A 21,848-nucleotide genomic window follows, 5' to 3' on the forward strand; every position below is an offset into this window, starting at 1 on the left:
TCCGCCTACAGAGCTCTCCAACAGTTTCCTGTGTGGTGTAACACCACTTCTTCAACACTGAGGGGGAAGAGAAGGAACAAAGGGGTATTTTTCAACTCCAAAGGAATCCCCAAAGCAACACAAATCCATTTGCACATGTATCTCATAACCTCTCCAGCACAAGCAGCGTGAAATTGAGATAATTCTGGACCTCCATTTCAGAGGGCACAAGTACACACTGATCAACTGCATCAAAAAGGAGGAGACTACTGATAAACGGAGGGAGGACAGGCACACCAACAGGCTACATGAGGTGTCCCCTCATGCCCAGTAAGGTCCATCAATCACTATTCATTTCTGCACCACACAGATTCAGAAGCACCATGGGGAAACAGCCAACATGATTTTACTTGACATCAACTGAACCTGCGAGGCCTGTTAGCTCAGGCCCAACACTAAACCACTCCAGGGGCAAAACTGGCCCTGGAAGCAGTGCAGCTATGTCCACATGGCACTGTGCCTGAACCAACAAGTCCTGCCCGATCCAGTCTGACTCCGGACACAGCCAGCGCAGACATCTGTATCCATGGCACGGTTAATCCACGACTCGGATAATCCACCCATAGATAATGAGGAAAGAAAAACAAACTCTCACTTCGGTTTGACTTGTTTCAGGGGAGCTGTATCAGCACAGCATTGTTCTCCTGTGTATGCATCCCATGGTGAATGGCTTTAGAAAAATAAGTGAGCAATTTGGGGGCTAACAATGATTTGTAGAGGGAAAATAGCCAGTGTGCCTCCATGGATTCTGTAAACCAAAGAAAAGCTTAGAGAGAGCCAGGGTCCCACTCCTTTATTTTTGCTTACTATTAGCTAATCAGATCTTGACTGAAAGTCTGACAGACTGCACAAAGATTGAGAAAGGCCTGGTGTAATTGAGACTTGATGAAATCAAGTTGCCGAGACAAAAAGTCAGATCACAACTTCAACTTCTCGCGGTGCCAATGCATTCAACCCTCCAGAAAAATAAAAGACACAAACTTAGGTCTTTTCTGTAATTTCTTTGCAGCTCACCTCTAAGCTTCCTACAGAGGAAAGGACAAATGTGTTGAAACTGGGCTAGCCTGACTGAACAACTGGAAAGTTGGAATGCAACGATCACAGTGGGCACAGTACAACTCCCATGGCTGTTAAAGGTGAGACACTAAGCTGGCCCTACACAACGCCGTCTGTACGCTCACCTTGAAGGGCCACTCAGCAAGTCAATACACAGGCTGGGGGAATCCTGTTCTGACAAGAACACATTCCTGAACAGGCTAGAAACTTGCACCCAATCTCCCAGAGATAACCAGGGATATGAGAAGCAGTAAAGAGAACTGACTCCACTTAAAGAAACAACAACTGTGAGAAGAAGCTGCAGTAGAAGTTCATTCTGTTTGCACCACCAGCTACCTCACCCAGCCGGCCGAAGGGTGAGGCCTGGCCCCCTCAGAACGGTGCACCTTTCAGCAGGAAGCCATGTAACCGATGGACTCCTTGCCCTGTTTTATCATTAGCCCAATTCAAAGTCTGTTTCCTGAAGGTGTGAGCACCAACTTCATGCCAGTGCCCCAGTGAGTCTCCAGTTCCAATAAGAACACTGCAGTTTTCCTGGAGCATATCTGCTAAGAACGCCTGGTTTCTATTAAAGGTAGGATGGAAGTAACGGATCAGGGCCCCTCCCCAGTGTCTGATTTAATCAGTTTCATAAGCTGAACTCAGCCACCCTAATGTCTCCCAGAGCACAAGGGATTTTGGCAGATCCACCCCCTTCCGGCTTGGTACCAAAGGAACTCAAACTCTCTCGATCTTTCCAGTGAGCCCAGCTGCCGGACACTTCCCCGCTCCACGGTTCTGGCAGGCTTCAGCACACCCGGGCGAAGCAAAGGGAGGAGGATGAGCTCCGAGCCCGGCGCCTCGCCGGGCAGGGGCTGGGCGCTGCGAGCCCCGAGGGCTCCCTGGGACGGCTCCGCACCCACACGACGTTACCGGTCTCACCCAGGAACAGCCTGGAGAGGCTGCGGCAGCCGCAGGGTAGGAGGCGTCCGCTGAGACCCGGCCACGCTCCACGCTGCCCCCGCCGTCCGGGACCGAAGGGCGCGGGGCACGGCCGGGACAAACATCGACGGCTCGGACCGCGGGCTGGGGCGGAGGCCCCGGGGCAGCCCGGCCGAGGGCCCTGGGGGCGGGCGGCGTCGCGGCGAGCCGGGAGGCCCCGCGCGGTCCGCGGGGAGCGACACGTCCCCGGGCGCCGGCAGGCCCGGCCCGAGCCCCAGGGCGCGGAGCGGGCGGCGGCGCTGAGGGGCGCAGCCGGGCGGGCCGCGGGGTCTGCCCGAGGCGCTGCCCCCCCCCAACCCCGCCGCGGGGGTACGCGGGGCCGGAGCTCACCCAAGTCGTCCATGGTGCTGGTGCCAGTGGTGCCGGTGCTGCCGCCGCTCCCGGGGCCGCCGCCGCCTCAGCGCCTCGCAACTTTACCGGACCGCCCCCGCGCGCGCCCGCGGCCCGAGCGCGCGCCCGCCCGGCGCTGCCCCCTGCCGGCGGCAGCGGGACCCGCCAGCCCGGCCCCGGGGCGCAGCGCCCCCCCCCCCCCCCCCGGGGTGGGAGAGCGCCCCGGGGAAGACCGGGGCCGCCCCCGGGCTTGTCCGCGGCTCCTGCTCTCGGCCCGGCCCCGCGGCACAGCCGCCAGCAGCCGCTCCGCCCCGAGGCTGCCGGTGCCCGGCCGGGAACACGGTCCTCTGAGCGGGAGGAGCAGGAGCCTCCCCAGGGAACGCCCCCCCGAGGGCAGCGATGTGTTCGTGCCCGTGTCAGCCGGAGCGCGGCTGTCCCGGAGGAGCCCTGCGCCCCAGCAGATCGATGTCTCCAAACCCCGCATGATTTACACATTGCGCAGGGAAGCCTGGGCAGGTGAAACCTTTCCTGAAGAATTTTCCGTGAGTTGTCACCACCATAAAGGAAAGCCACCGAGTACTTCTCCTTTGCTGTGTGTAAAAACTGTACCAGCCTTCCTGGGTTTATCATGTGATAGTGCATCTTGAACCACCACTTTCCACTGGCTTTCCCTTTCCGACCACTACCAAACCCCACTCCAAGGCAGCAAAGGCCTCAGCTTTGCCCAGAGCACAGAGCAGCTCCACCCTCGCCAGAGCCACTCTTTACCATGGTGCCCCAGCCAAGTTGACATGGCAGAAAAACAGTTGCTCAGCCCAAATGTTCAATTCCTAATCTGATGAGAGATACGCTGCGAACTATCAGTGTGGGAACAGCCAAGAATGCAGGAAACATGACTCTTGTAGCACTTTTCCTTACAAAATGACTACTGAGTCAGAGAATGCTCTCAGAGCTGAAAAGCACATGTCCTGTCGTCAGGCTGAGATTACAGGATCGCGTTCCCATAAAGGCAGAGAACATGAGGTCAGCTGCTTGCAACCTCTGATGCTTCAGTTTTCACTCTCTAGGCACAAACACACCCAGTTCCCCAACTAGCACAATCCGACAGACATCATTATTTCCTGTGTTAACATGTGCTCTAATGAGAACTATCATTAGGGGGGCATGGAAATATCCCCTCCCTAGTCCCAGCCAAGTTGTGAATAAACAGCCTCCAGGAAATTCATTCCAAGTTTTACTCTAAATCCAGGACTTCTCAGAAAATGACATCCTTACCTAGCTCGAAGTACAAGCACACTGTAAGCAAAGGCTTTCACCATCAAGGCCAAGGATCTCACCCAACACCCGCTGTGCTGGTCCCTGCACAAAGTTTAAGTATTATTTTAAGGGACTGTTCTGTTCTCTCTGACCCTCTCATGGGGTGTACAAGGCTGTGGCTGTGTCAAGGTGCATCCAGAGGCTGCACTTCACTATCAGCACTGATACTGATAGTGATGAAGTACAAATAGGGGGACAAATTCTACAGGAACAAGTAGGGAGAGGATGAGGGGAATGGCTTTTAACTGGAAGAGGAGAGATTTAAATTAGACATGAATCTCATCACAGGAAGATCCTAACATCCCAGGAAATTCTTTCCTGTGAGGGTGCTGAGGCGCTGGCACAGGGTGCCCAGAGAAGCTGTGGCTGCCCCATCCCTGGCAGTGCTCAAGGCCAGGTTGGATACAGGGGCTTGGAGCAAGCTGCTCTAGTGGAAGGTGTCCCTGCCCGTGGCATGAGGTTGGAACTGGATGAGCTTTAAGCTCCCTTCCAATCCAAACCAGTCTGTGACTCTATGAAATGCAGTCTATGAGGCTTCACTGTCACCTCTGGGCCACTGTTGTGTGTACTACCCCAGCAGAGCTGAACATGACAAATAAACCTGATAAAGAAGAAACATTAATGTTCATTACTACATTTTCTACTCTGCCCAGCTCCAGTGTAAAACAGCTGCTTGGCTACGGGCCTTACCAGCAGCAGGGCAGGAGCATCTGAATAGCACATACATTCAGACTGCGTCCGAGGTGACCTGCCAGCAGCACCAGCTCCATCTAACTCCTACAGAGTGACTGGGAGCAGCTGCTTCCAGCTCCAGCGGAGCTTCAGCCCGGGGAGCTGGTCATTAGCCTCCTTTCACAGGGTCTGCTTAGGTATTAAAAAGACAGCAGCTGCAAATTAGAAATGGATGGGGTTTACGCGTGTAATAGGGTTTTACACCAAACCCCCAGCTGCTTGTTCCAGAGGTCTGGGATTTCTTTAACAATATGGAGCCTTTTTTTTTTTAACCCCAGCAAGTGATACCAATGGATATACATTAACAAATCCCCACAAAGTGGAGCTTGTGGTACTGCGCACTGAAAGCCGATCCTCAACAGGTTTTGGAGCACTCCTGGAGCCAGTCAAGCACGACTCAGACCTTCACTCCCACCGACTTGCTCGGGAAATGCCCCCCGTTGCTGCCCAAACTACCTTCCAAGAGGAAGGATCCTCCTCAGCACGAGCTGCAGGAGCAACCCTTCTCCAAGCAGCCCAGTCCCATGTTCACAGCCTGATTCCTCCTTCAGTTGCTTTGGAAGAAAAAGGCCAGAACCCAGCTTTTTGTGCAAACGCGCCCTCCATTTACTAAGCCGTGATTTGGCAGGAGCACAGCCTGGAAGGACGAGGGAGAACAAAAGCCTTTCGCTGCCTCTATTAAACGCCCCGAAATCGCTAGTGACTTACAAACCTACACCGGGTAGCACCAGCAAGTACAACCAAAGGGGGCGGTTTTGCCCTTTTCCGTCTGTTTTTGACCACAATGTTCAGTCTCCGTAGAGACTGTCAAAAATTGCCAATGCCGACTATATTTCAAGTCGTCATGGCGGGGTATTGGGAAAAGTTTTCAATTAGCAATAATCGCGCCTCGGATTAACCTCATTGGCTACGATACTGCCACTGCGCAAAGCTGACCCCCTTGCGCCGCCGCCGAGGCGCCTCGCCCCGGGGCCGCCTCCGAGCTCGGGGCGAGCCCCGCCGTCCGCCCGTGCCCGCTCCGCGCGTCCCTCAAGCACCTCCCGGGACCGTCCCCGGCCGCCGCTGAGCCCCACACCGCCGCCGGTAGCGGAGAGCCCCGTTTTCCCCAGCCGCCGTGCTGCGCGGAGTGGCGGCCGCGAAGCCTGATGGGAAGGATATGCAAAGTATGTTTACGTCAGAGGGGCAATTTCCCGCGGTAGGGGGGGATTCTCGCTGCAGCGCGGCTCCGGGCATCCCGTGCCCGAGCCGTTCCGCCGGGCATCCCTGCCTTGCCCGAGCCGTTCCGCCGGGTATCCCTGCCCTGCCCTGCCCTGCCCTGCCCTGCCCTGCCCGAGCCGTTCATCAGGCATCCCCTGCCCATGCCGAGCCCTTCCTCCGGCATTCCCGGCCCGGCCCGAATTGTTTCCTGGGTATCCCCTGCCCAAGCCATTCATCCCGGGAATCCCCTGCCCGGCCCGAGCCGTCACCCGGCATCTGCGGCCCAGCCTGAGCTGTTCCCCCTGCATTCCCTGCGCAGCCCTAACGGCTCCGTGGGGTCCCCCCGGAATCCACGTTTCCGCTGTATCTGCCATTAACCACGTGCAAGCAGCCTCCGCGGAGGCCCTCAAAAATTGCCAGTGCCGACTGTATTTCAAGCCGCCATGGCGGGGTATTGGGAAAAGTTTTCAACTAGCAATAATCGCGCCTCGGCTGCACCTCACGGGCTACGATACTGCCACTGCGCAAAGCTACCGGCCCGCTCCGCCCTCCCGGGCCCCGCCGCCGCCGCCCCGCCGCCGTGGTCAGAGCGCGCCCCCGCGGCTCCGCGCGCCCCGCGCTAACGCTCGTCCCCCACCCTCAGCACGCGCTCCCGGTGCCGCTGGCGGCGGGGGTTCCACCGGGGGGGGGTTCCGATGGCTGCGGCACGGGGCACGCAGGGGGTGCCGGGAGGCCACCATGGTAATGAGCGCTGGGGAAGGGGCCCGGCCCGCCGGGAGTGGCCAAATCACACCGCTCCACCCCGCCCCAGCCCCGTGGAGGTGGGTGCCGGGGCTCCGGCGCTGTCCCGGTGTCATCGCCCTACGGTTTGGAAACACGTTTAAATCCCTAAAGCAGGCACCGGCAGCCTAAGGGTTACCGACACTCACGGGACTGCCGGGGGAGGGTCGTGCCGCGGGGCTGACACCGGGCAAGCAGGATGCGGGGTTACACATTGCTGGTCACAGGCTGCAGGTCCTCCGGGCTTTAACTGTAAGAGGAAAGAAAAATGGATTCAGTATCCCTGCAACGTTTCGAACCAACCGGCACGAGCCACTTGGGGAGAGCGTTGGAAAAGTAGTCGGGTTATCAGCAAGAGCACATAGCGCGTGAGGCAGGTGAGGATCCAGGACCCAGCTGCCACCATGCCCCTGTCTGGACTTCGTCCTGTTCAGATCTTTAGAAGTATAAGACTCCTTTGGGAAGAAAAGGACCCCAAATCCCTTCTCGCCAAGCAATTGGTGCAGTTTATAGTGCAATTATTGAAACCCTGCAGTTAAAAACCATCTGTGTGGGGTCAGTGCTGGCCTGGACCACCAGCGCGTACACAGCACCATGAGGCACGCGCACACAAGGACACAGTGAAGCCACCGCAAGCATCCGCCCCCGTGCACTTAGGAAGGAACTGGATCAGCTGGAAAACACTGGATGAAATCCCACCACCATCCCCCGCTAAAGAGGCACAGAGGGGCAGGAGCAGTTGGTACAGTTCTGCAAGGATGGGTTGCACTGATCCAGCAGCTCATTCCCTGGGAGAGGTGCTACCTCCACCCCACACTTCCAGTTCCCCTTCCACCTGCTGTCAGGTTTCATGGGGTTGTCTCACCCAGCCTCTAGCAGAGCAGTGATGGGTGATAGACTGCACCTGGGAGAGAGGATCCTGAACTGCACAGCCAGCACAAGCCCTTTGGGGGCAAAGAATTGAATCCCAAAGTGGCCCAGGGTGCCTGACTGTGCCCTGGGAGAGGTCCAGCCAGGCCAGAGGAACAACTGCCCTGCCATTTTTCACCCGTGCGCCTCTGAAAGCTGGGCAGGGGTCACTTGCCCCACGCTGACCTCTCAGGTTTTGTCTGGCCACACTAACTGCAGGACCAGTTTTTAATACTTGTCCATCCTTGTTGCCACGGGCCCTTTCCACATCTGTCTCCCAAATGTTTTTTTCTGTCCTCCTAAATGTGCTTAACTATGACCATTGAACTGCCAGACAGCCCCATCTCTCATGAGGCCAAGGGTAGGTACCAAAGGAGGGCGCCAGAACAGGCCAAATGTACCAGCCCAGTAACTCACAGAGCCTCCAACAGCTGACATCTCAGCGAATTCCTGCACAGGGAGTGATGCCCTTAACAGCCCTCGGTGGATTTTTCTTCCATTATTTGTTTAGTCACGTTTTTGACCTGAAAGTGTCAGTGAAAAGGAAACGCGTTTTTTACAAGGACAAAAATCTACAGTGCATTTTATCAAAGCTACTACTCGCATTTGTAACAAATCAAATCCGATCTCATCCTTGTGTCTCCTGGGGGGCAGCTGTGGAGCTCTTGGCTTCCTTTCAGCTGGACTATCGGGTGTCAGGAACTCGGGTTTTTTTCCTTATTTGAAGCATGGGAATTGTAGTCTTTGGGCCTGCGGCTTAACTTCTTCGTGAACTACATTTCCCAGAACTCTCTGCTTCCGGCAGAGCAGCACTTTCCGTCCGCGGCGGCGTCAGGGAAGGTAAGAGTTGGGGGTATTATTTCCCTATCACTCCATTCATTCCATTACCCGTGCTCGAGTCAGGCCCACCCCCTATCATTATTACAATACAAGAGACTGGGGTGACGTGGGGTTTCTTCAGGACTTCTGGCCTGGAACCTGGCTAGGAACGTGTTTATCTCTTGCCCGGCACTTGTCTGATCTCTGCCTGCGGAGCCCCTTGGATGCCAGCCTCAGATCTCGAGAGGTGCATTGGAAGAGTTTCTCTTGTTATAGAGAGCAGTTGTTATTTTGTAATCTGAGCAGTTTCATTTTAAAAGCAGCTTTGCATTTCACAGGAAGCACTCTGTGTTTTCTCTCCTATGCTGCCCCGCTTCCTCACTTCACAGCAGCTCTCAAATTCATCTGTTATTTTCCTCTTGTGGGCAGACCCATGTTTTGTCTCCATTTCATTCTGTTCAGAACATTTCTTTCTGAGAGATCTTTTGATGAAAAGGGGAGGAATTGAAAGTTTTCAACAGTTGAAGCAATTTAAATACTGTCAAACTGCCTCGATAGCCTTGAGAGCATCATGACAGAAGGCATTCTCGAAGCAAATTAAAGGGTTTGGGGGAGACTTTGTCCCTTCTAGTTAACTCAGATGGAAAACTAATCCTCTTCAGAGCCTACCACAACTCTTGCTAAACAACAAAACAAGGCAAAAATAATTGTGAACGGAATCCACTGCTTACATTGAAAAAGTAATTCAGACTATGGGGGACGTCAAATCTTCCCTCTAATTCAACTGATGATGACACAAAGCTTTGAGAACAGGAGATTAACGGAAGCAAACCTGCTCTTTGCCACTAGCATCAATTTAGTGTCTTGATACACCCAGACTTTAAATGTATTTAAATATTGCTCCATTTATTGACAGAACTGGTACTTGAGGGGAACTGGGGACTTGAGGCAAAGCCATTTAGACACAGCAGGAGTTTAAAAACCACCCAGGCACTGACACACACTTCATCAAAAGTACTTTGATGCAGCCTTTTAGACAAGTAAGCTCACCACTTGAATCCCTCCAGCTTCCCAGAGCTGCCCCAGGCACAGGCACTGCAGGTTTCCTGTACGCAGCACCTATGGAACTGCCCACGTGCTTTGAGAGCTGACAAGCTGCACAGAGCCCTCCTTCAAACCACTGCCTGTGACACCTGAAGGGGATCTGAGGCTGGCCGAGGGCTCCCAGTGAGATCCAGTCCCTTAGGTGTCCTCCCAGTAATCTGTGATGAGGAGGGCAGGAGTGGATGAATCTGCACTCAGTTGTCCCACATGACCACGCTAGCTTTAACCACCAGACTATCAGGCGCCTAAATAGCTCTTTAGAGATCACCCACTTTTATCAGTAATTAAACTCCTTCTTCCATCTTCCAGATCTCATACAAGCCCCCTGGCTAAGGGAGATGGTGGGAGGGAAAAATACCAGGCAGTCATTTCTCAGTACTGTTTCTTTCCAAACATTTTGTACTTTGTATGCAAAACCATGGATAAGCCCAGAAAAATAGTTTTAAAAGAGTGAAAGGGAGAAAGGAGAACTGCAGAGTGCTAGAAAGACCAAACAAAATCAAGCTCCAAAACAATCCACTCCTGTCACAACAGATCTTGCACACAGTTCCAGGCTACTTGTCAGCAAAGCCATCCTGCCTGTCCCCAACAGGGCACACCATTCCTCCCTTAAAGCAGGATATCCCTCCCTTTCCTACCTGCCAGGCACATTTGGGTGATGCTCCTTTCTCAGCAAAGTCCCTGGTTTCTGCTGGAGAAGCAAAGCTCCCTCACCTTCCACTGACTGGGGAGGTGGCACCCACAAAGCAGGAGGTACCAGAGGCGTTTAAGCAGTGTCCTAATCATCCGTAGCTCCACTTCAAGGACTGTTCTACACCAGGAGTAACTCCAGTCAAGGTCTTTGTCCTGAAAAGCAATACTTTAAGGTTGGTTTTTGTTTTCTTTCCCACAACACGTGCAAAGGACTGAACTGGAACAGGCAGAATGTTAAAGAAAGCAGAGCAAGGGTCTTCTGGGGAGGAACCAGCTAGAGAGTGCTGTGGGGTTGGGTGTTTGGCCTTCCTGCCATTTCTTCTCTGCCCTGTTGCACATACCTAGGAAAGACTTTGCATGCTCAGGGCTTTCTGGGCCCTTCACAAGTTCTCTTAGGCAGCTGTTCTTCACACCAGGATGCAAGAGTGGGAATCCTGCAGGTCAGGGGTGCTAACTTTGTTCTTGTACCTTGTGTTGCTTGGTGTGGCCCTCAGTCAAAGGGACATGCAAACACTGTCCTCAGAGGGTGGGCTTCTAATTATTTAACATTTCCAGAATAAGTTGTGGTTTTTTACCAAAAAAGGAAAAAAGCAAAAATACTTAGCATAGTTTTTCAGAAAATCCCATGAAAATGGAATTAAGGACATGCCCTTTGCTTTCTTTTACCTGCCATGTGTTCTGTTCTTGACTTTTAGGTGAACATGTTCTCTGCTAGGAAGTTGCCTGGAGTACACAGAACGATCAGCTTCCATAATTTCAGATCCCATTCTGCATCCAGAACCTCTCCAAACTTGGCTTTCGTGCCAACCTGTCTTCCCCCAGATCCTGTAGAAGTAGAGAAGCTGCAGCGCTTTGTTTCTAACTCCAAGAGGCTGTTTGTAATAACTGGAGCTGGGATCTCGACTGAATCAGGGATCCCAGATTACCGCTCTGAAGGCATTGGGCTCTACGCCAGGACAGACAGACGGCCCATGCAACATGCTGAGTTCATCCGGAGTGCCAGTGCCCGGCAGCGGTACTGGGCAAGGAACTTTGTGGGCTGGCCCCAGTTCTCCTCCTACCAGCCGAACACAGCACACTTGGTCCTAAGAGACTGGGAGAAGCTGGGGAAGCTGCATTGGCTGGTGACCCAGAATGTGGATGCCCTTCACACCAAGGCTGGGAGCCAGCGCCTGACAGAGCTGCACGGCTGCACACACAGGTAATGTCTGGTGGTAGATGGCGGTTGATCCTCCGGTCTCTTGTTCAGGGTGACTGTGTTAGCTGCTGAGAAAGGAGGCACGATATCAATGTTATGTTCCTGAACATGACATGCTCAAAGGTGGTGTTTGGCTGGGGTGGAGAAAAAGATCACAAAACAGTGCTGTTCTCAGCACAGTATTTAAGAAACATGACAAGTACTCTGCCTTGTTAGAGCATTGTTTGGATCATTTCCCCTGAAGCCTGAATCAGTCAGAAACTCCCCTTTCCTTGCTACAACAAATGTTCTCTTAGTGAAGAGGACAAGGGGATCCTGAGAACACAAGGATTATCCAGGGGTAAGCAGCATGACAGTGCTAGAAATGCACAGGATGAGTGGATGGAGAAGGGCCACCACAGCCTGGCAGTGATCACACAGTTTCCAGATGCAAAAGCACGTCCTGAATTGGGAGAGAGGATGCCAGTAGGGTTCAAAGCGCTTCCTTTAGAGCATTCCTACAGAGCAACAATGGGAGGCAGAAAACAGCTGCTTGACCTGTACTATTTGGTAAATAAATGTGGATGATGACAATAGACCTTCCAGGCCTTCTAAGGGAAAAATGACAGGCTCCAGTTCTTCAGCTCACGTGGAACTCTCCATTAAGACTTTCCTCTGAATTTCAGGGTTTTCTGTCTGGCCTGTGGAGACCAAATCTTGCGCTCTGAGCTTCAGGAGCAATTTGAAGCTCTGAATCCTACCTGGAAAGCTGAAGCATTCGGTGTGGCTCCAGATGGAGATGTCTTCCTGACGGATGAGCAAGTGTGTAATTTCCACGTCCCAGGCTGTTGTAAATGTGGTGGAATCCTGAAGCCCGACGTGACGTTCTTTGGAGACACAGTTTGCCCGGAGAAAGTGAATTTTGTGCACCAGCGCCTGGCAGAATCAGACTCCATGCTGGTGGCAGGATCCTCTATGCAGGTAAGTAGGTTTTCCTTGCACACTGCATTTCCTGTTTCTGTGGTACTCTGCCTGCAGCAGTCCTTGCTCCCACAGTTCAGGACTAGTGCTTGTGGATCCGAACAGCCTCTCCAGAGCTTCTTTGTATTTTACATTTACTCTGGTTGGGATCTGGCTTCACAGTTGGCCTGTTTGGGCTTCCCTGTCACTCTGTTGCCAGTCTACTTCAGGCTGCTAGAAATAACTCCATTCAGACCTCTCTCTGGTGCCTCCTCCATTAGGACATTGTAGGTTCACAATTGTGCCTAAAGCCAAGATGCCTGATACAATTCAGTCCTGCAGAGATCACCACCTCATATCTTTGTGCTTAGTTTTTTTAGCCTTTGGCAGCATTCTGGGCCTCATGGCACACTGTGTGAAATACCAGATTTTGGGTCCTCTGATTCCTAATTAAATGCTCAATAAGGGAGCAGAAATATCTCTGCTTTCTTCTTAGGATTGCCAGGATTGTCCTTTGTATCACAATGTGGTTTTTCTGTTAGCCTCCTATCTATAAGGCAAGGTAGTTTAGAAACCCCTGTTGTTTAACCTGTGGAAGCTTTTGGAATAGAGTTTGTCTATGAGCATTTTCTTTCCAGGAACAAGTTCTACTACATTAAAAAAAATACTCTTAACGCCTCCCAGAATAAGGTGAAACCAAGGCTGCCTGATTGTGATTCTCTTGGCTTCAGGATACTGGAGACAAATTCCTTGAACTTGCACTTCTTAAGCGTATAATCCTTTGTACAGGAATGATTGAAATGCCTTAGGTTCATTCTTGTCCTACCTACGCTGAGCCATGTGAGAACCATCAAAATAGAAGCATTTAAGTACCAGTGATAACTAATAAAAACTGCTGCAGAGATTTACTGAAAGACAAGGACATTTCCCATTAATGTACTGTGAAGTTTCAGTTTCTATGAAACTGCAAATCCTTCATTGACAGAGGTTAAGAGCTTTGCTTTTCTGTGCACTCTTGGATGACTTCCTGTCTGAACTCAGTGCAATTGCCTAACACGGCATGTACATACAGCCCCTTTTCCCACTGCCAAGAGCAACTGGTTTTACTTTCCTTACTCCTTTCTGTAGCAGTTCTGTTGCCTAGGATGCTGGAGATTGTGTCTTCTGGTATTCCTGCAGGTATACTCTGGTTACAGGTTTGCTCTTGCTGCCCGGGATAAGCAGCTGCCAATTGCAATCCTTAACATCGGCCCCACAAGGTTAGATCACTTTGCATCCTTAAAACTGAACGCCCGCTGTGGAGAGCTGCTGCCTTTGATTGTTGCGCCTGACCCAACAAGCTGAGCTTCAGGAGCTATCAGGAGTAAAATTATTCCTACAAGGTGAGTACCTGCCCTGCTCAGTCACCTTACAGGGTAAGAAGGTGGCTTCCCATCAAATGCTGAGACTGAGATGTGCTGATGGGCCTTGATACTGTTTCTCATGATCTTAAACAAAAAGCATACTAAGTGCTAACGTTATCAGAAAATAGAGCAAGAGTAGCCAGAAGACCCAGCAGCGTTGAGTTCCAATCCGTTTATCCCTATCAGAAACCTTCAGGGGATCATCTGCAGATTTGCAGAACCTGATCAATACTCTTGCCTTTGCAACTGACAATTCAAAAGCTCTGCCTGGTTGAGCTGATCTAGCTAATCCTCATCAAAACACTGCTGTTTAAAAGAATCAATTCCACCTATAAAGCAGCCTTTTCCCTCCACTCCTGCAGGACTCATCGTCTTAAAAGGGGAAAACCTCAATGTAAGAGGAAGCTGAGATCCAACGTACGGCCCTTGGTAACACCAGGAGAGGGCAGCAAGCCCCGCACATGTCATTCTGACCAGCTTTCTCATTGAAACCGTCGGCACTTACCCGGAAAGAGGATGATAATGAAAAAAACTTCTGGTTTTGAGGTTACTTTTGTTATTGTAAACAGTGCCTTTTCAATCACTGGGACAGGATAATCACACTATCGTATCTGATAACAAACTTCCTTTTTTATAACTGTCCCCAGGGAAGAACAAGGGACAGGGATTTTGACCTGGTAACTTGAGGCTACAGCACAGGCAGGCAATGTGGAAAACCACAGGGTCTGCTGGAGGATCCAGTACCACTAGTGGGAAACTGTAGAGCATGGAAAGAAAAGGAGGTAAAGGAACTGCAGTTATCATTAAGATAAAAAAGGTTTAAAATAGAAGCTGAACAAGAATATTGCTCTTGTAAGATACTATTTAAAAGCACAGACTATAGCTGACATCTTTGGGAAGGATGGGAGTCAGCATTCTCTCCACTGGCAGTTGACAAGCTCAGCTGCTTACTGCCTGAACCGTTAAAAACTCACATACTGGGGAGATGCTAGAGGAGTTACTTTAAGCTAATTTGACCAGCACTGCTTTCAGTGTGGCTATGTCTTCCAGAATGCACTTCTTTAAAATGTTATTTAATTAATGAATATTTAAGTAGTGAATTAAAATTGTTTACAAGATTGATACTATTTGCACTGTAATTTCCTCTCCCTCCTATGATTTAAGTATAGTCTCAACAGCCGGTTCAGATTAATTTTTTCCATTGCAAAATGTAGGATGTAATTACTAACAGCTGATGAATTAAAGGCAAAATACAGCTAAATCTGTACAATAGGTCTCCCTCAGGAGGTAATCTCAAGCTATTAATAGATGTAATTTTCCACACTCCTAACAGGAGATCCCTCACTACTGGGTAACCACTTTTTGTTACTCCTTAGGGTGGTAATTTAAACCATATTAAACCATTTATGGGGTACAAGACAGAATCTTGCTCAGACTGTAACACTTTGTGACCTGACCTTCTGCATAAATCTACCAATTCCCTCCTAGCTGTGAAGGAGAATAATTGTTGGGGTCTTCCAAATGCCCCAGTCCTACTCTCCACATAATATGTCCTGTATTAATATTTTGACAAGAACCATAACAAGCAATTGAAAATAAGGATGCCAGAGTCAGCTGCTGAAAGGTCAAGTAGCAAAGCAAGCACAACCGACCATGTCATGCAGAGTTCTTTTCTGCTTTGCTATTGGTTCAAATCCATGTCAGGCAGGAGGAAATAAAGCACAGAATCTGAGCAATGCAGAGACACCCAGTTTCTGCAGAAGGTAGAGGGAATTAATATACATAATGCATTTCAAGATCTGGTTATTATGGGTCAGAGGAGAGATGACTTCGTTTAGAAGCCAAGCAAGGGAAGTTCAGAAGCCTTACTTGCATCCTGCTCTCGTTCAATGGAGATCTCACTTTCCAATGAGATGGGTATCCACTGTTTGGTGGTGAAGAAAGCTCACAGAAATCACTCCATATTTAGCATAGTACAGCTGTCTGCTAAGCAAAGCTTTTGCAGAACCATTGCCAAGGCATAGCAGAGTCTCCACACACAGCCAGAGCACTTGCAGAGAATGTTTATTCATGTAGGTCTTTTCCACATAAGAAGAAACATTTATGCCTCCTTAGCAGAGGAACTAGGGCCAGGTTTCTCACTGTCTGTGTCCTCTTCTGTATCATCTTGAAACTTGCATGATGTAGATGTGTTAGAAACAGGGGCTGCAGGTTGAATGCCAGTGGAGCCAGAAGACTGAGGTGTGGGAGCGTTTCCAGGAGGTCTAAAACAAGAAAACTTCCAGTGAGGACTTGGCATTGCCAATGTGACAGGTAACTAAACCTCCCTCAGCTCTCCCTGCCTCCAGTTCAGCAGCTGAGCCTGTAGGAAGGAGTCAGGGTCTCTTCGGCATCACTAATAAAACAGTAACATTACGCTGACCCTCGACTAATTACGCTATATACTTTTAAGTCACTAGGGCAATGACTTACAGTAAATGAACATTACAGTAAGTTTCCTGTGTATGGTTTATGACTATATGTTAATGAGCATATATACAACAAGTATATGAGGCTGAGATGAAGGAGTGAGGGGTTTTCTGCTAAGCTGATCCAGCAGTATTAACATTTACTTCTTTTAGAGCACTTCTCCCTTTAGCACGTTCTCCAGGACAACACTGAGAAGTTCACTCAGCTGAGAAATGCCACAGAAAGCCTAAAGTTCCAAGAGCCAGATCTGCATCACTCTTAATGCTGAGTGACACCTTTCCCTGTCACTCCCTGGAGACTGTTTTTGTGGGAAGATGCAATCCAGAGAGATGCAGCTATCAGAAGAGGCTACCTGCATTGCAGGTAGCTAGCAAAGACCTATCCTGAAAGTCTGTGTTTCTCAGCTTAATGATGTACTTACCAGCCTGGAGAAAGCTATAGGTACCTCCAAGGCTGAGCATTATAGGATGTGAATTAGCCATGCTGTGGGAAAACAGCAAACTCAGTATTCCAACTAGTGTTCATCTTTATTCTCTCAGCCTATGGTGAATTTGCAAGGAAGAAGGGGTTTTAAGGGGGGAGAAACATTGTTCCTAAAAGACAAAAGATGGTAATCTTCGTGTTACTGGCTGAAACTGTAGATAGTGTTGCAGTGCCTGAGCAGTGTTGTCTTCCCCCGTCACCAGGAAGGAAATGCAGATCCTTTCTACCTATCTTGTCTGCTTTAAGCCAGCCTTATCCTCCACATGATTCAATCCTCACCTACCTTTTCTGGCTCACTGTTTTTAGACCAGTCCACCAGTATTTTAGATCAGGGCTTGAAGTCGAAGCTCTCTCCACGTATGGAGAAAAGTACACATCAGACAACAGCACAAGGACAGGTTTTTACCGTTAAATTAGTTGCATGAACAGCTTATGCTCTTCCCTTTTCCTCACAGCTGTTCCTACTAGGACAAGCTCCTGAGGTTTGGATAAAGGAGCTTAGAGTGCCTTATAATGGATTTTTCTACCACTCCACTGAAAGTAGAGTTGGGTTTACCAAAGCAAATAAAAGCTACTTCCTGTTTGGCAAATCTTGTCTTTCTGGGCAACTTCTCAGAGCAAACTTTGTAATCTGCTCCTGCAGCCTGAGAAAGATATTTCACATGCTGTGCTCTCCAGTGAGGGCAGCATAGCCTGCAGGTGGCCCAGAGGATTTGTGCCTGACGAGTATGGTGTAAGGGCAGCCTCCCACATTGAACAGTCAGATTGCTTCTACTGACAAACCTGCTTATTCATGACTTCTGGAAAAGGACAGAAGACCCTGGGCATGGTGAACTTGGGAGGTTCAGGAACCTTGGAGTGAAGTTTATTAAATCTGTCTTGTAGAGTGTGCTTCTTCCGATCTTGCCCTTTCCCAGTCTTTGGGGCTGTGAGAAGGAAAAATAGTATTTCAAAGCAGTGTCAACTTCCTGGTTTCCTCAGGCTATTCATTCAAAACTCATGGCTTGGGCAGGACAGATGGAGTCTTCCTCTCAACCTGTCCCAGGGCAGCCCCAGGTAAAGAGCAACTGAAAGCAACAGTCCTGTGAGGGTGTCCAGAGTCAATGGGGAAGGAATGAGGAGGGTCTCACCCAAACTCAAAGTTTCTTACCACCACACCATTCTCTATGGTGTCTCAGTGCAGGGTCTTTGAGATCTGGATTAACTTGGTCCTTGCAATTGTGGTTTTAGATTACAGAAAAGACAGTAATGGTGAGAGAGTAAATTTCCAACAGAGGACTTTACCTCTCCGGTCCTACTGGTCTGGCCATTTTCATCCCTGATAGATACTGTGAAAATACCTTTCAGATGCCAGATTCCTCCTGGCTGATGCTTTCTTTTCTGTAGAGACAGGAAATTCTGGTAAATAAGCTGTTAAACAGCTTTGATTTGGTTGGTTGGAGCCTTAAAAAAAAGAGATGAATGATGTGCTTGGAATAACACCACAAAGGATTTCCTCCTATTTTATCAGTTCTGTGGGCTGTTCTAACTGTTCTGTCACCTGTGCACCTAAGTCCTGATAGATACAGGAAATCATGCAGGGGATACAGATGGACAATAAGAGCTTCATACTCAGGTGAAAAGTAGGCTAAATATAAAAATTATAAATAAGAAATTATAAATAAAAATAGGCTAAAAATAAGGGGGAGAGCATTTTGTGTTAGAAGGCCTCACGATGTACAGCTGTGACTTTTACACACTCCAGGGAAGCAGTTTTGAGTGAATGACCTAAGAGCTGCTTGCCCTTGTTGAGACCCAGAAACATATGCAGCTTCAGCATATGCAAATCAGAAACGGTGCATTTTTGCTAATGAAAGCGGATTTCTGGGACATTCTGCTATCCCTTTATCAGAAGACTCTTGCAAATAATAGTTTTTTAAGTACAGAAAGATTTAGACACATGCTGCATCCAGATTTCCAGCGTGATCTCGTAACTTCACATTGGCAAGGGCCAAGGAGAAGAAAATCCAACTGCACTCAGTAACTCTAAAGACTAAATATGTGCAACAAGTCAATCTGTGCCCCAGAATTCAGTGTCTGACACAAACTGCTGCTGGTGGGAGAGCAGCAGTGCTTGGCTTCTTACTAAAGCAGGTGGCACATGACAAAAATCAGATGATACCCTATTTAGCACTTGGCATGACAGAACTTAACTGGATTTAACAATCAACTCCCGTGTCTGTGCACAGAACTGACCATGGCTGCAGCAAGGCTCCTACTATTTCTACAGCGAAGAAGCTGTGCCTGCAGGTAAGGGAAGCTAGAGGATCCTCAGGAAATTGAGCCTATCACACAAGTGGGATTAAGGCTGCCTTCTCACTAAAATGACTCCATTTGTTGCTTGGGGAAAAGCAGCACTGGACTTGAGACAAGAAGCAAATGCTTTCTGATGTGCTTTCACAGCTTAGCATAAAGGGGAATAATAACCTCAATTTATTGGGTTGCACACAGCCAAATGGGTTGAAGACAATTCCAAAAGCTCTGACAGATTTATGGTGATTGGCCCTTTCAGTCAGAGGGAAATCTGGAGCTGTGAAGAGCCGATCAAAGAGGAAAGGTTTTAAAGGCGGTTGATGAAACATGGAGCTCACATCTCGTGAAAACCACAAGAAAAAATCCAGGAAATAAGATCTAGTGGTGCCCTGCAAAATGGAAGATAAATCAGATGTCTTGCAAAGCAAGTAAATATGTTTCTGCTATAGAGACTTGCAATTGTAGTAAGTGTTTTCTGCTCAGGTGGTGATAAAAAAGGAGGCATATGCAATACTGTACCCAGCAGCAAAACAGATGATCTGGGTTAATACCTTCTAAAAAAGTCCACAGAGTATCAACCACCTTTCTGTGCTTTCCCTGAACTCCTTCTGTGATTCATGCTGGCCATTCCTGCGGAGAGAAGCCTTTGGGAGCAGCAACGAAGGCAGCAGGAGCATTTCAGCAAGGTGTGGTCTGGACCCTCCTCTGCCAGCACCCTCCAGTGACCAGAACCCATAACACCAAAGACCTTTCCCTCTCCAGCTTGTCCTATTACACTTAACCCTCTGCTGAACTAGTTTACTGTATGCTCTCAGGCTGTTACCAAATCCACAATACCACTGCTTTGCAGTTACAAGGACAGTACTTGCAAACAGCATTTAGCAGACAAATCATCTCAACCACTTTATACAGAAGGAGATATAGCTCCTTCTCTAAAATGGACAGAGAAGGTCTTGCCCTGCTTTTATGGCACATACTATTGGGATGCAGAAGAACTGGAGTCAGTCCTACTGGTCACTAAAACAACACTACCCCTTGGTGCATTGGGGAAGGGAGCAGAAGTTCTTCTCAGCAGGCTTTTACCCACCTCCCCCATGCAGATACAGTGTGAGGGAAGCATATGCTAGTCATAGGCTAAAGCACAGGGAACAACCTACGAGTGAACCTCATCCTCACTGCCAAGAGACAATGGCAAGGAGAAAATCAAGGAGATGAGGCTGCATGACAGAGCAATTAAATCAACTGAATATCTAGGTTCTTTCTAGACAGAAGTATGCAGTTCAGCTCAATGGGGCACAGGCAGCTGAGCATCTAAGCACTTGTTCAGCAAAACTTCATATTTAGGAAGCCAGGTTCATGGTTTGTACGCACTGTTGCAAGCCATCACTTCTGCTCCCTCAGTTGTAACAGTCTCCACTGATGCTCACACTAACTTAAAAAGACTTCTCCTGCCTATTAAACTGGAATAAATAGCATGCATGTACAAACAGCCACAGCAGAAAATGTATTTGTATTTGTATTGAACCTGCTCTTTTCTCTCCAGGTGGCAAAAGAGCATCTAGCTCTAGGAGCAAGCATGTTTTAGTAGACATAAGCAGTCTGACACAATCCAGAAAGTCACTAAAAATGTCGGAGACAAGCTGGGTGAAGTTTTTGAGTTCCAGTCTTCAATAAACAGTCACTGGTCTCTCAAAATTACCATGAAAAGTATTCTGAGCCTTGTTTGGATCTCCAGACTGCCTGTCTTCCCAAGGACCACTCTCCACGACAAAATAGGGTAAGAGAGGGTGACCTAAGAGACATATATGGTCCCCATTCCTATGCCAGCAGCACTGGAATCCCACAGCCTTGGCATCCCACCAGCAGGCCCAGCCACCAGACCAAATGCATGACAAAGTCTGTGGAGCACTCGCTTTGATAGCTGCTTATTTCACTTGATACCAGCAGAGCAGTGACTGGCTTTGAGGATTTTTGCATATCACAGACTTCTCTATGTCTAGCACAGCTGGCTACTCCTAGACTCCAGCTTGGTGGGCTACAGGAGATTTTTGGTGTTGTGTACACAGTCTAAGCAGTGTGGTTTCTCACATAAGGCATACAGGTGGTGTCAAGGAGCTGCAGGCCAGTGACACTCTCAACAGGAGCTGGGCCAATCAGGGGAGTGGGGAGGGGGTGGATCAGGCCCCAGAGAGGAGAGATGCAGGGAAAAGCAGCTCTGCAACAGCTGGCATATGAACCACACAGGATCTGATTGATTTCACTGTAAGGGCCTTGCCCCACTGACCCAAACTGCAGGAACAGTCAGTGCTGAAGAGGGATAATTGTCCAACTTATTAGAGGCTTATATACACCCACTATATGGCCTGGAAACTAAAAATCAGGCTTCAACTTGGGGCCAGAGAAGAAAATATTAAATAGAGACCTAAGTTCTTCTTCTAACTGAAGGAATTTTTGATACAGACTTCAATAGTAGTAAGTTCTCCCTCTGAAATGAAAATCAAAGTAATACTTTCAACTCAATGGTTTGCAATCCCCTTCACTGGGTGTGTTTTATTCTGTACCTTGTTTGTGGAACACTAGCAGCAAGTGCTTTCAAAATGCTGCATATTTATTACTCAAATGTTCTTCCGTCTATTCTAACAGACATTGCTGCTCCAACAGATGCATGTTCTTTATGTCTCTTATTTTCTGGAGCACCCAGCCCCAGAGGCCACAGGATAACCGAGAGGCACACAGAGGAATCAAAGTGAAGAGGGAAACTTTGGTAGTGCTGCCCAGGGGGCAGGGCACTAGGCTTGGAAGGATGAGACCAGAGTGAACTCTCAGTCCTTTGATTAATCCAGAAGTCACACTGTGACATTCAGAAAGCCACTTTGCCTCTCTGCATCTGTTCTCCACGTTGCAATAGACATAATACTGTGGCCCATGCCTTTTCTGAGGTCTACTGAGAAAAAGCACAAAAGAGATGGTAGGTAAACAGTATCACTATTCTGCCCCAGATCTTTCCTGACTGATCAGGAATAAAACTGCTTTAGGAAAGTGAAAGGCAGAGTCAAGCCAACTGGGGTTTAAAACCACTCTTCCAGATACAGATGATACCTGCAGTT

General features: G+C 49.2%; 2 protein-coding genes, 1 long non-coding RNA gene and 2 other non-coding genes across 11 annotated transcripts in view; 1 reads left to right on the plus strand and 4 right to left on the minus strand.

Annotated features, from left to right (window-relative positions):
- PXN (paxillin) overlaps positions 1 to 2,432 on the minus strand; it is a 46,667-nt gene extending 44,235 nt beyond the window's left edge. For all 3 annotated transcript variants that reach the window (XM_065692281.1, XM_065692279.1, XM_065692280.1), the window contains exon 1: positions 2,407 to 2,432. In XM_065692281.1, the coding sequence (XP_065548353.1) occupies positions 2,407 to 2,419 (13 nt within the window). In that variant the 5' untranslated portion in view covers positions 2,420 to 2,432. The remainder of the gene's footprint in view (positions 1 to 2,406) is intronic.
- A 2,815-nt stretch (positions 2,433 to 5,247) lies between these two features.
- Positions 5,248 to 5,388, minus strand: LOC136021222 (U4 spliceosomal RNA). Its single transcript, XR_010615702.1, has one exon. It is a non-coding gene; the product is annotated as a U4 spliceosomal RNA (small nuclear RNA).
- Positions 5,389 to 6,043: 655 nt separating this feature from the next.
- LOC136021223 (U4 spliceosomal RNA) lies at positions 6,044 to 6,184 on the minus strand. Its single transcript, XR_010615703.1, has one exon. It is a non-coding gene; the product is annotated as a U4 spliceosomal RNA (small nuclear RNA).
- A 1,919-nt stretch (positions 6,185 to 8,103) lies between these two features.
- SIRT4 (sirtuin 4) lies at positions 8,104 to 14,921 on the plus strand. Of its 5 annotated transcripts, XM_065692739.1 has the most exons (7): positions 8,161 to 8,181; positions 8,303 to 8,407; positions 9,910 to 10,130; positions 10,653 to 11,158; positions 11,821 to 12,115; positions 13,274 to 13,476; positions 13,860 to 14,921. In XM_065692739.1, the coding sequence occupies exons 4-6, from the start codon at positions 10,659 to 10,661 to the stop codon at positions 13,436 to 13,438; spliced, it is 960 nt and encodes a 319-aa protein (XP_065548811.1). In that variant the 5' UTR covers positions 8,161 to 8,181; positions 8,303 to 8,407; positions 9,910 to 10,130; positions 10,653 to 10,658; the 3' UTR covers positions 13,439 to 13,476; positions 13,860 to 14,921. The 5 variants fall into 5 exon arrangements, with proteins under 5 accessions (XP_065548812.1, XP_065548810.1, XP_065548814.1 ...); XM_065692738.1 differs by lacking the exon at positions 8,303 to 8,407 and having other exon boundaries at positions 8,110 to 8,181; XM_065692742.1 differs by lacking the exon at positions 9,910 to 10,130 and having other exon boundaries at positions 8,160 to 8,181.
- Positions 14,922 to 15,551: 630 nt separating this feature from the next.
- LOC136021000 (uncharacterized) lies at positions 15,552 to 17,825 on the minus strand. Its single transcript, XR_010615627.1, has 3 exons — positions 17,734 to 17,825; positions 17,233 to 17,375; positions 15,552 to 15,761 (listed from the first exon to the last, which is right to left on the minus strand). It is a non-coding gene; the product is annotated as an uncharacterized LOC136021000 (long non-coding RNA).
- Positions 17,826 to 21,848: the final 4,023 nt, after the last annotated feature.

Source organism: Lathamus discolor, chromosome 12 (genome assembly GCF_037157495.1).
Source record: "Lathamus discolor isolate bLatDis1 chromosome 12, bLatDis1.hap1, whole genome shotgun sequence".
In the NCBI taxonomy this organism is placed as follows: Eukaryota; Metazoa; Chordata; class Aves; order Psittaciformes; family Psittacidae; genus Lathamus; species Lathamus discolor.